Source organism: Triticum aestivum, chromosome 4A (genome assembly GCF_018294505.1).
Source record: "Triticum aestivum cultivar Chinese Spring chromosome 4A, IWGSC CS RefSeq v2.1, whole genome shotgun sequence".
NCBI lineage: Eukaryota > Viridiplantae > Streptophyta > Magnoliopsida > Poales > Poaceae > Triticum > Triticum aestivum.
In genome coordinates, this window is record NC_057803.1 from 639,682,201 (window position 1) to 639,694,907 (window position 12,707).

The following is a 12,707-nucleotide window of genomic DNA, read 5'->3' on the forward strand; positions in this document are numbered from 1 at the left end:
ACACATGTATTATGTTTCCGGTAAATACAATTCTAGCATGAATAATAAACATTTATCATGATTATAAGGAAATAAATAATAACTTTATTATTGCCTCTAGGGCATATTTCCTTCAGGGTTGTGGTCTCTAGAATAGATCCCTGGTGCCATTATATATAATACCAAAGGAAGAAGTAAAGTTACCTCCTCCCCAGAGAGTTCAAACACATGTAAACTTGTTGTGTCTTCGCCTGAACCACTCAGTAAGACGGTGTTCGTCTCTACGGAACAATCAGTTGTCTCCTAACGGTACTGTGGCACGAAACCGACACCTAGCCAAACCCTTCCTTTTGGAAAGTCTCCTTTTGGTTGCCCAAAAGCTCATCAAGTTTTTCCTTGCCTTTAATGCAAGAAAACTAAACCTTTCTCAAGCCGAGCCTTGATTCTAGTTGAAGACAGTAGCGGGCTTGTCGGTGACAAGTCTTGTGAGACCGACAACGCCAACAACCTTCTCTTGGGTAAAATCATCATCAGAGGTGTACCTTCTCCATTGAGTGCTCTTACCCTCGTATCACTCTGGTAGGGTTTGCCATCTTTACAAGAAGAAGAAGAAGAAAAAGTGACTTGTATGAAATAAAAGCTGTCAAAGCCTTTTTATCTTTAGTGAAATACAAATCTGTCGAAGTACCGTTCAAAAAATAAATAAATAAACCGTTCAAAAAAATATGTCGAAGTTTTCTCTCTTTTCTGTCACTGGGGCACTTTGCAAATTGACTCAACCTAATGCACACTATTCACTTTAATATTCATTTATCTAAACTGGCCAATGATTAGACCAATAGAGCCGAGAGCAATGCATCTATAAATCATGATAGTCACTCTGCAAACATCACCACAAGGAACTATCCATCATATAGCAAAAAATGTCCTCCAGAATGTACTACAATTCGGTGGTCCAGAGACCTTGTAATTTTTATTATGTATTTATGTTTGGAGTGTTTTGTACTCCCTCCGTCTCAAAATATAAGAACGTTTTTAACACTACACTAGTGTCAAAAATGTTCTTATATTTTGGGACAGAGGGAGTACTTCTGATGAACCTTTTATAATAGATCTGATATATAGTTCAGTAGATCGAGAATGACGCTGATAACTTTTGAGAGCTTGTTGTTAGGTTCCTCGACTGATTCCCAGGTTGAAGATGATTATAAGGATGATAAAGTGGTGCAACCAAAGGAGCAGAGCTCTGCTCAAAGTGACCATAACGTGGAAGCAGTTGGTGCAAATGATAGCACTGCTGTATAACACCAATAATCCGGATGATTTAGCCATCTTTTGAACGTGTGACCATAAATCATGTTGTATTTGTATATTTATAGTGTTTTTGAGCTATAGGCAGAAAGCTGTATTCAATCACCCTGTTTCTTAAAGTATTTGTATATAGAAAACCAAAGTGTTCCCAGTTCAAAGTTCGTTCCTTACACGGCTACTGACGGTCGCCTTTAGCAAGGCAACTTCTCATACATGTCTAGGTTCAGCAAACCATATCTTGTGATGTCTATGAAGCAAAAGAAAGATACCCAGCACCAATCAAAAAGGACAGTATTCTCTCCCAAAACTGCTATCAGCAAACTATTAGTATGGTATTCATAGTCTCATGTCACAGCAGTTCACCTTGAGCTCACAACATTGTACACGGTTAGTCAAAGAGTAGGGTGAGAGAGGCCGTGGGACAGCTGCAGTGCAGTCATGAATAAACCCCCCTTCTTCAATGGGGAAAGACTGGAACCGGAAGTAGTACACACACATTTTTACAGCGTTATCTATGACAAAATGGAAGGTCACAATTTCCCCCAGTCGCTACCGAGACACATTGGCTGTCGCACCTGGTCATTGTTTTCTTACATCAGAGATCGCAGGAACCTTGGCGGGGTAGCTAGACAAGTCCACGTCGAGCAGGTCCGTGAGGTCGTACATTCCTCCAGGCGGGTCCACTTTGTTCCTGATCGGAGTGGTCATCGATTCGTCCTGGTCTACGTGGTTGGATGACATGCTTGAGGTCACTGGACTATTATTTGAGGGCGGCATCACGATGATGCCAGCCAACTCCACATCCCGGACACTTGGCACGGCGCTCCCTGAAGGAAACTTTGTTGGTGCACTCTCTCCCTCATTGTGGTTGTACAGCACATATTCGTTGTAGGTAGGAGCAAACTGCATGAGAATGGAGCCGATTAGACCAAGATACGGGCAAGGCACAGTAAACAAGAATGTAGTTTCCTTCAGCAAACAAGAATGGAGCCTATTTGATCGAGAAGTTAGACAGTGAGCGCCAGATACAGGGAATAGGCGTCTAAGATCCTGGTTACCTGGTGGACAGTGTCGTGGTAGAAATCATTGAATTTTAAAGCATGAAGAAGGCTTTCCCTGAAACCACCCGAAGGGCGAGCATTTGCACCTGCATACTCCTTGTAGGGAAACGCAAACAGGTGCCCAATGGCTGCTATGAGCATCTCAACGCACAATACATAGTTCTGGAGATCAGCAGCCTTTTCAGCATTCTTGATAAATCGAGACTTGGCAGCAAGGAACACCAGGACACCCTACAATGCCAAAAAATTCAAATTATTATGACCATATGTGAGGATTAAAACAGTTGGCAACCTATCATACCATCGAAGAGAGGAAAACATGGGTTGATGTTTTGTATTTACCTGCCAGTATGTGAGAAACACAACTGATTTGATTATAATAAACTTTGGGACAGGATTATATGGCCGGAGTAGATCTCTGCATGCCGCATAGAACAATGCAAGAGCATATAACGCCATCGAGTATGAGATTGTGTAAATAATAGTGATGTATAAATAGGATTGGTTGACACTGAAGTTTCCATCTTCATATTTTCCTTTAGCATAAAGTATGAAGGTAATAACCACCAAGATAGGCTTAAGAATAACAAACTGCAAACAGCCTTGTTTGCATCTCCGTATAAAACGCCTGTTTAAGTGACATAATAGATCAGTTAGACTTCATGAAGGATGTTGCAACATGCCAATGTATAATTGTCATATGATAGCAACTTATTATGCAGAAGGACACATACGCACCCATCTAGAGGAATAGCTGGGAAACAGCAAGTCATAAGAAACCACGATGGTTTCAGTGTTCGGCCATTCAAACTCACCACCACAGCCCCAGGTCCTCCCACCCATGCCAAGCAGAGTGAAAAGAAATTGTAGATGACCCAAGCATCATAGCTGAAACATTATGGTAAAGGAAAATTTAGCATAGGATGGATATACACTCATGCAGTTCTTAGTTTAGGTACTTGTGAAGACTATTAGATTAGAAACAAACAGACAAACCAGCACATGGGCAACAATCAGCAAGATAAAATGTCACCTAAAGTTGGGATTATAATATGCTAACTCAGGCTAACCTGTTAAAGTGTGTAGCCAGCACACGCAAGGAAAAGAAGAGAATAATACTTATGAAATGGCCAGCATTTCATAAATTACACACAACCACCTCTTTGGTCATTAGTCATTACACAATGGTTTCAGTGTTCGGCCATTAGTCATTTAGGCCATGGCAAAGTGGGTAGCATGAATTTAGGCCATGGCAAAGTGGAAGCACATATTATCGTTTCATAACCTAGGATTATTAATTTGCAATTTGACACTAGAGAAGATCACTCATCACACACTCCCAGCTGGTTATTCTCTATCATGTTATACTTCCTAGGAAGACATTTAAAGCAAATGGATACATGAATCCTCTAAAACACCACATACGAATCTGTGATGCATACACCCATGGGGGTATGGCTGCAGTTGTCCACAAGGTATATAACGGATCCAACTATGTTCACTAGTTATGATCAGTGCTTAACCCATGAGCAGTCAGCAGACTGTTGATATTGATAGCATATCCAGTTGGATTTGATACTAGCTCGAGCCTATAGAAGTGCTTATAAATGTCACACAACATTACAAACTTATAATCTTGTGTACAGATCACAATTTGCAGACCATAAATTTAACATGGTAGCAGAAAAGGAAACGTTTGCATGTATTCCATTAAAGAGAACAAAAAAAAAGCTTCCATTTGTTCTCCTCCCCCCTAAGACCAGAGAAACACCAACAGGCTGAAACCATAATCTCACATTGAGCCCATCGATTAACATAATGGCACCAAAGAAGTTTGAACTGCAAGACAGCAACTTACATTTCTCGGATAGAGGTAAAATATATTGCATTGTCTGGTAGGATAAGGGAAATAAATGACATCACTGCATAGACCTGCAAAACAATGTGTCTTCAGAACTAATACGGTGGAGTGTTACTAGCATAAAAGGGATTACAGATAAACAAACAAATACAATTAGATACGAGGGTGAAATGTAAATGTGTGGCTCATGAATAATCTGCTAATAGACAGTCAAAAATGCTCAAACAGTTGTTTTACATCTTCATGGAAATTAAAGCATATTTGACATAAAAACAGTGTTATGGGCTTATGGCAGAAGGAAATGCGCTTAGAGAAGCGTTGAAGAACCCAACGTTTCTATCAGAACTCTGCCACTCAGATGAATTAATTTGCTTATTCATGACAAATGACAACAGCAAAAAGCTGAACATCCATAATGATCAGCTCGCTCCAATATGACTAGCTTGCACATCTAGTCTGGAGTAAAATGGCAGGACAGTCGTACTGCTCCCAAGCTTCATAATGAGCTCAGATGGCAGGAGCATGTTGGTCAGGGAGCACTCCAAATCCAGATATTCCAACCACAGCCTCACTACCAGCGCGAATTCGCCTCACAGCCCACCTTGGGCACCGATCAAAACCTAAGAGCGCCAGCAGATCCCAACTGCAGATCAACAAGGAAACCATGCTCTACCTAATGCGAGTAGTAGTACAACACATTGGGGTTAGGGATTCAGGGGCGGAAGCAGCCTCCCGGAGAACACGCATCAATTAGCTCACAGTCAGCTCCTTAACTAGCAGTAAAATTAAGACTGCATTTGTGCTGTGATATTGTCCACCAACCCGCCCCGCTTGCATCCCTAATTTGGATTGAATCATAGGTCAGACCGACGCACGATCTCGCCGCGAATCCGCGGGGGCGGGCTCGCTTCCCAGCTCGCGGCCGGGTCGAATTCAGCCCCAGGAAAAAAATTGAGAAAAAAAAAACAGGCGGCGGCAGCGACAGATCTGGCGCGAGGTGGAAGCTGCGCGCGTGGAAAAGGGGGAGCGTACCGGGACCATGAATATGATGCGGACGATGAAGCGCTGGAAGATGGGCTCGGCGTAGTGGAGCAGGTGGCGGTAGATGTGGCCGAGCGTGATGACGGTGGCCGCCGCGGCGCACAGCAGCGCCGCCGCCGTGTACGCCACCGCCGCCCAATCCATCGCGGCGAGGCCCCCACCACCACCGGACCGCGTCGGCGGCGAGCGAGACGCGAGGCGCGGCGGCCGCGCGCGGGTTTGGTCGGGGGCAGGGGCCGGGTGGTTAGGCTTTTTGGGCGTGCGAGCGAGGGAGGAAGGAAGGAGAAAGGGTTTTCTTTTTCCTGATGGTGCGAGGAAAAGGAGAGAGAAAGGGGTTAACAGTGCGAGCCCAGGTGTTGATGCCATCCATCGGCCTACGATTATTGCTGGTTGATGGTTGAATTTTTGCGCTGTTTTTGGGGATTTGGTTTGACTTTTGAAAATCTGGGGATTTGAACGGGGGCACGCGCTTCAGGCGGGCGGCCGCGGAATCGATGCTTCCCAAGCCTTTCCTTGCAAGTCTCCTCTGATTTTTCCTTGGTGGTGGTTTCTCTCTTTGCCTTGCCTGCTTGCGTTTTTTCGTGGATCCACTTGGACTTTTGTTGCTTGATCTTCAATCCATTCATTACTTCCAAGATATCCATGTGATGTGCCGATTGACCATGTTGATGTGTTTGTTGAGTTAAGTAAAGTTTAGCCGAAACCGGGCATGTGTGTTTTCGAACGGTGCTGCAGGCTGCAGCCGGCAGTTGTGTCAACGTCCGAATATACCGGCCTCCTTTGGTTTGAAGGAATTTCACGTGAATTCTGTAGGATAAGATTTTTATAGGAATTTTTTCTTCAGAACCCTTTTGAGCGTGTTTGGTTGGGGTATTTAGAGCTTGGGAATGGGAATTAAAGTGGTACTAGACTTCAAATCTATTGTTTGGTTATGGAGATTGAAAATTCATAAGGAAATAGTCATGGCACTCGAGACTCCAACTCTCACCGTTTTATTAACAGGAGAGGGGCGAGAGTTGGAAGGGAATTGTTTTAGTGGGCTAATCTTAACATTTCATCGTAATTTATATCAGCTTCCCGCAAGACCAGTGTACCAGACCAACAACCGTCGTCGATAAAGAGAAGCGCAGATTGGAAGGATCCAATCTATAGACACGCGAACTTAGCCGACGAAGATTGAATCGAAGCATATCCATGGAAGGAAAGCATCGACCAAATCCCATGATATCCAACAGAAACATGCCTCCACATGCCCTCGAACGACACCAGACACATCGCCTAGACAGGGGTTAGGTGAGAAGAACCGTATTCCATCTTCAGGGAATTGCTGCCGTCTTATCTTCCTAAGCAGAACACAAACCCTAACCAACACCTAAAACGGATCAGGAGCCCTCCCGCCAACAAGGGTCTGGGTCCACCGCACATCTATGACCAATGCCATAGGAGATGAGGCAGACCACGATGGTGCCGACAGGAGGTAGGAAACTCTTGTCGCCCGGGAGCCGCCTTTAATGAGGAGGAGCCAAACATTTCATGGTAGTTACCTTTCTTCCACCATCTCTTAAAATATTATGATTTTGTCTCAAATGAGGTGGTGCAAATTTGGACCAAATTTATATGAAAATATTAAATACCAGTTTTTTTGTGAGAAAATTTTTGATCTATTCATCTTCAATCATGGTAGTACAACGAACACAAAAAATAATAAAAATTACATCCAAATACGTAGACCACCTAGCGACGACTACAAGCACTGAAGCGAGCCGAAGGCACGCCGCCGTCATCGCCCCTCCCTCACCGGAGCCGGGCAAAACTTCTTGTTGCAAATAGTCGGGAAGTCGTCGTGCTAAGATCACATAGGACCAGCGTAGCAGAACAACAACCGTCGCCTATGAAGAGTAGTATAGATCGGAAGAATTCAACCTAAAGACACATGAACATAGACGAACTACAACCAGATCCGAACAAATCCATCAAGGATAGATCCGCTAGAGACACACCTCCACACGCCCACCGACGATACTAGACACACCACCAGAACAGGGGCTAGGCGGGGAGAACATTATTCCATCTTCAGAGAGCCGCCGCCGCCGCCTAGCCTTTCTAAGCAGGGCACAAACCCTAAAAAAATTTGTAGAAACATCTAACGACGTGGCCCTCCTGCTGGCAAGGGCCAGGACACCGCGCCCCCATGGCCCTAAAGCCACCGGAAACGTGACGAACCGACGACAGCGCCGACGGGAGGCAGAGGAACCCTAAGTTTTTTGGGGGAGAAAAGCCCGGAGGCGGCGGCTGGGTACGTGAGAAACCAGCAGCGAAATATTAACAACCAGTTATCGATGATTTATTACAAACTTGATCAAACATTGCACCATTTAACTTGGAAGAAAATTTATGAGCCTTTTAGTTTTCAGAGATGTGGGAATACATCGCAGCCTGAATTGTTGCAGCTACTAATAAGTGATGTATACTGATCTGGCTTATTTTTTTTAGGGACGATCTTGCATACTGTTGTTTATGCTAGCAAGCTAGCATCTGCATGCGTGATTGTTTCTGTTAACGAGTTAGCATCCGCCCTGCATTGTTGCGGCTGTCTGGAATCAAAAAATGCCAGTTTGTGCGGTTCAATAAGACAGCTTATCCCTTCTTCCTATGGAATAATACTACAACAGCTTATCATAACGAACAACATTCCAGCGAGCTGGCGCCTAAAATGGACATACTGTCGCCGCTCATTGGGTTTGGACGGTCTGCAGGTGTACGTAGGGCATTGGGCATAGATTATTCTCTTCTCTTTGGAGAAACCACCGGATGATGCCATGATGCGTTGGTTGCGTGGAGGGTGGAGCCAGCTTGACGATCGGCGATAACCACCGTCGACTTGTCCTCCTCGGTCCTCACCACCGCGCTTACGGCTTACCTACCGGCTACCGATCTAGTATTTGCAACCCGCTACTTGATCTGCAGCCTTTTTACCAGCAGGACATGGTTAGAGTCCACCCATGTGGTTGCTGATGATGTTGATGTGCAACTTAAGTAAAGCCCGGCGAAAACTGGACAGTGCTGCAGCTGACAGTTGTGTCAACGTCCCAATATTGCTTCAGTGTGGTAGCTATCCATTTTAGCAAGTCAGCATCCCGTTGATTGGTTTTGTTATGGTTGTGGACTCCCCCCCCCCCCCTCCACGCGCGCAGGGGCACGCCGATGGAGGACGCGCGTGGTAAGCCCGGGCCATGAACAACGGCTCCGAAGGTGACGGTTGCTCCCAGCGTGGCGGTCTAGGCGGTACGACGTCATGGTTGTGAACTCTTTTCCCTGTTGGTGCGGCGTTCTGCATAGATACACGGCAATGTGGGTGCGATGGCCCTTCCTCGTCGGTGTAGATTCAGCTCCCGGCCATGTGGGGGCCTGACAGTGTTGCTTGCTTTGGCTTCCCGGGGGAGGCTTTGATGCCCCGGGCTCTCCCGTGGCAAGGCGGAGGGCTTCGCGGACCTGGGTTCGGGTCCCAGATTGATCTGGTTGTGGTGGGGTCCACTGTTAATGAGCCTAGGCGGCCTCCTTTCCTGGTGGTCATGACGATGACGGTGGTGGATTTGATGGAGCATCAAGGGTCGGAGGATGTGACTGTTGGTGAAAGCCAGACCTCGCCTACAATCGGAGCCAACGACACTTGTGGGCGTCGCTCCCTTGCTGAAGGCCCCGAGTTGCAATCCACAGCTCCCTCAGAAGGATGCTTTAGGGGAAACCCTAGGTTCGGGTCTACCAGGATCGGATGATGATGGTGCTAGCATTGTGATCTGCCTTGGGGGGCATCATCTTGGAACTGGATCTGGCTGGCATGACCGGTGGCAGATTTCACTTTAGTCGGCAGCTCATGTGGCACCGACTATGTGGATGAGCGAGTTCAGGGTTGTGACATGGTTGTGGTAGCCAGCTCGTCGGCGTGCATGTGTTATGGTCATCTCTGTTTGTTGCTAGTGTCGCCGGACCTACAACGGCAGGGTCCCTACGGCGGCGGTAACATGCGAATGCGTGACATGGCTTGGTGATATTCCATGGCGCTAGCCTTACGTAGTTCCCATTCGTAGCTTGCCCTCGGATTTGGAGCCATCTTGTCTCGGCGTGTGTGGGCAACTCCTTTGACTGGTCTTTCTACGGCTTCACTTAGGTGTTGCGGTGAGGGCGTTGATACGTCTCCAACGTATCTATAATTTTTGATTGCTACATGCTATATTATCTACTGTTTTGGACATTATTGGCCTTTATTATCCACTTTTATATTATTTTTGGGACTAACCTATTAATCGGAGGCTCAACCCAGAATTGTTGTTTTTTGTGCCTATTTTAGGGTTTCGAAGAAAAGGAATATCAAATGGAGTCCAAACGGAATGAAACCTTCGAGAACGTGATTTTCTCATCGAATACAACTCAGGAGACTTGGACCCTACGTCAAGACACGTAACAGGAGGCCACGAGGTAGGGGGGCGTGCCCTCCACCCTCGTGGGCCCCCTGTTGCTCCACCGACGTACTTCTTCCTCCTATATATACCCATGTACCCCCAAACGATAAAAAACGGAGCCAAAACCCTAATTCCACCGCCGTAACTTTCTGTATCCACGAGATCCCATCTTGGGCCCTATTCCGGAGCTCCGCCGGAGGAGGCATCGATCACGGAGGGCTTCTACATCACCACCATAGCCCCTCCGATGAAATGTGAGTAGTTTACCTCAGACCTACGGGTTCATAGTTAGTAGCTAGATGGCTTCTTCTCTCTTTTTGGATCTCAATACAATGTTCTCCCCCTCTCTTGTGGAGATCTATTCGATGTAATCTTCTTTTTGCGGTGTGTTTGTTGAGATCGATGAATTGTGGGTTTATGATCAAGTCTATCTATGAAAAATATTTGAATTTTCTCTGAATTCTTTTATGTATGATTGGTTATCTTTGCAAGTCTCTTCGAATTATCAGTTTGGTTTGGCCTACTAGATTGATCTTTCTTGCAATGGGAGAAGTGCTTAGCTTTGGGTTCAATCTTGCGGTGTCCTTTCCCGGTGACAGTAAGGGCAGCAAGGCACGTATTGTATTGTTGCCATCGAGGATAACAAGATGGGGTTTTCATCATATTGCATGAGTTTATCCCTCTACATCATGTCATCTTGCTTAAGGCGTTACTCTGTTTTCATTAACTTAATACTCTAGATGCATGCTGGATAGCGGTCGATGAGTGGAGTAATAGTAGTAGATGCAGGCAGGAGTCGGTCTACTTTTCTCGGACGTGATGCCTATATACATGATCATACCTAGATATTCTCATAACTATGCTCAATTCTGTCAATTTCTCAACAGTAATTCGTTCACCCACCGTAGAATACTTATGCTCTTGAGGGAAGCCACTAGTGAAACCTATGGCCCCCGGGTTTATCTTCATCATATTAATCTTCCAATATTTAGTATTTTCCTTTGCTTTTTTCCTTTGCTTTTATTTTACTTTGCAACTTTATCATAAAAATACCAAAAACATTATCTTATCATATCTATCAGATCTCACTCTCGTAAGTGGCCGTGTAGGGATTGACAACCCCTTATCGCATTGGTTGCAAGAATTTATTTGTTTTGTGCAGGTACGAGGGACTCGCGCGTAGCCTCCTACTGGATTGATACCTTGGTTCTCAAAAACTAAGGGAAATACTTACGCTACTCTGCTGCATCATCCCTTCCTCTTCGGGGAAAAACCAACACAGTGCTCAAGAGGTAGCAAGAAGGATTTCTAGCGCCGTTGCCGGGGAGTCTACGCAAAAGTCAATATACCAAGTACCCATCACAATCCCTATCTCCCGCATTACATTATTTGCCATTTGCCTCTCATTTTCCTCTCCCCCACTTCACCCTTGCCGTTTTATTCGCCCTCTCTCTCTATCCTCCCTCTCTTTCTCTATTTGCCTCTTTTTGCCCGCTTGCTTTTTTTTGCTTGTGTGTTAGTTTGTTTGCTTGTCACGATGGCTCAAGATAATACTAAATTGTGTGACTTTACCAATACCAACAACAATGATTTTATTAGCACTCCGATTGCTCCTCTTACCGATGCTGAATCTTGTGAAATTAATACTGCTTTGCTGAATCTTGTCATGAAAGATCCGTTTTCCGGCCTTCCTAGTGAAGATGCCGCTACCCATCTAAATAGCTTCGTTGATTTGTGTGATATGCAAAAGAAGAAAGATGTGTATAGCGATATTGTTAAATTGAAGCTATTTCCTTTTTCGCTTAGAGATCGTGCTAAAGCTTGGTTTTCGTCTTTGCCTAAGAATAGTATTGATTCATGGAATAAGTGCAAAGATGCTTTTATCTCTAAGTATTTTCCTCCCGCTAAGATCATCTCCCTTAGAAACGATATTATGAATTTTAAGTAACTTGATCATGAACATGTTGCACAAGCTTGGGAGAGGATGAAATTAATGATACGTAATTGCCCTACTCATGGTTAGAATCTGTGGATAATTATACAAAAAAATTATGCCGGATTGCATTTTGCTTCTAGAAATTTTTTAGATTCGGTTGCGGGAGGCACTTTTATGGAAATCACATTAGGAGAAGCTACTAAACTCCTAGATAATATTATGGTTAATTATTCTCAATGGCATACTGAAAGATCTACTAATAAAAAGGTGCATGCGATAGAAGAAATTAATGTTTTGAGTGGAAAGATGGATGAACTTATGAAATTATTTGCTAGTAAGAGTGTTTCTTCTGATCCTAATGATATGCCCTTGTCTACTTTGATTGAGAATAATAATGAATCTATGGATGTGAATTTTGTTGGTAGGAACAATTTTGGTAACAACGCATATAGAGGAAATTTTAATCCTAGGCCTTATCCTAGTAATTCCTCTAATAATTATGCTAATTCCTACAACAATTCTTATGGAAATTATAATAATATGCCCTCTGATTTTGAATCTAATATTAAAGAATTTATTACTTCGCAAAAGAGTTTTAATGCTATGATTGAAGAAAAATTGCTTAAGATTGATGAGTTGGCTAGGAACGTTGATAGAATTTCTCTTGATGTTGATTCTTTGAAACTTAGATCTATTCCACACAAGCATGATATAAATGAGTCTCTCAAATCCATGAGAATTTCCATTGATGAGTGCAAAGAAAGAACCACTAGGATGCATGCTAAGAAAGATGCCTTTATAAGACCGTGTTCTTCTAGTTCCTATGAAAATAAAGATGAAGATCTAAAAGTTATTGATGTGTCCCCTATTAAATCTTTTTTTTGCAATATGAATCTTTATAATTATGGGACTGAATATGATCCACCTTTACCTAGAAGGCATTCCAAGAATTCGGAATTTTTTGATCTCGATGCTAAAATTGATAAAAGTGGGATTGAAGAAATTAAAACCCTAGATGTTGCTAAACCCACTATTATGGATTTCAAGGAATTTAACTA

General features: G+C 44.1%; 1 protein-coding gene across 1 annotated transcript; it reads right to left on the bottom strand.

Moving 5' to 3' along the window:
• Positions 1-1,601: 1,601 nt before the first annotated feature.
• Positions 1,602-5,575, bottom strand: LOC123087835 (transmembrane protein 184A). Its single transcript, XM_044509952.1, has 6 exons — positions 5,245-5,575; positions 4,210-4,283; positions 3,090-3,239; positions 2,694-2,979; positions 2,349-2,582; positions 1,602-2,193 (listed from the first exon to the last, which is right to left on the bottom strand). Exons 1-6 carry the CDS (start codon positions 5,395-5,397, stop codon positions 1,870-1,872), a joined length of 1,221 nt encoding a protein of 406 aa, XP_044365887.1. The 5' UTR covers positions 5,398-5,575; the 3' UTR covers positions 1,602-1,869.
• Positions 5,576-12,707: the final 7,132 nt, after the last annotated feature.

Coding starts and splice junctions, on each gene's coding strand:
- LOC123087835 (XM_044509952.1), bottom strand. CDS start 5,397: ATGGATTGGGCGGCGGTGGCGTACACGGCGGCGGCGCTGCTGTGCGCC. Junction 2,980..3,089: donor CCAGCTATTCCTCTAGATGG/GTGCGTATGTGT, acceptor TCACTTAAACAG/GCGTTTTATACGGAGATGCA. Junction 2,583..2,693: donor TGTTTCTCACATACTGGCAG/GTAAATACAAAA, acceptor TTGGCATTGTAG/GGTGTCCTGGTGTTCCTTGC.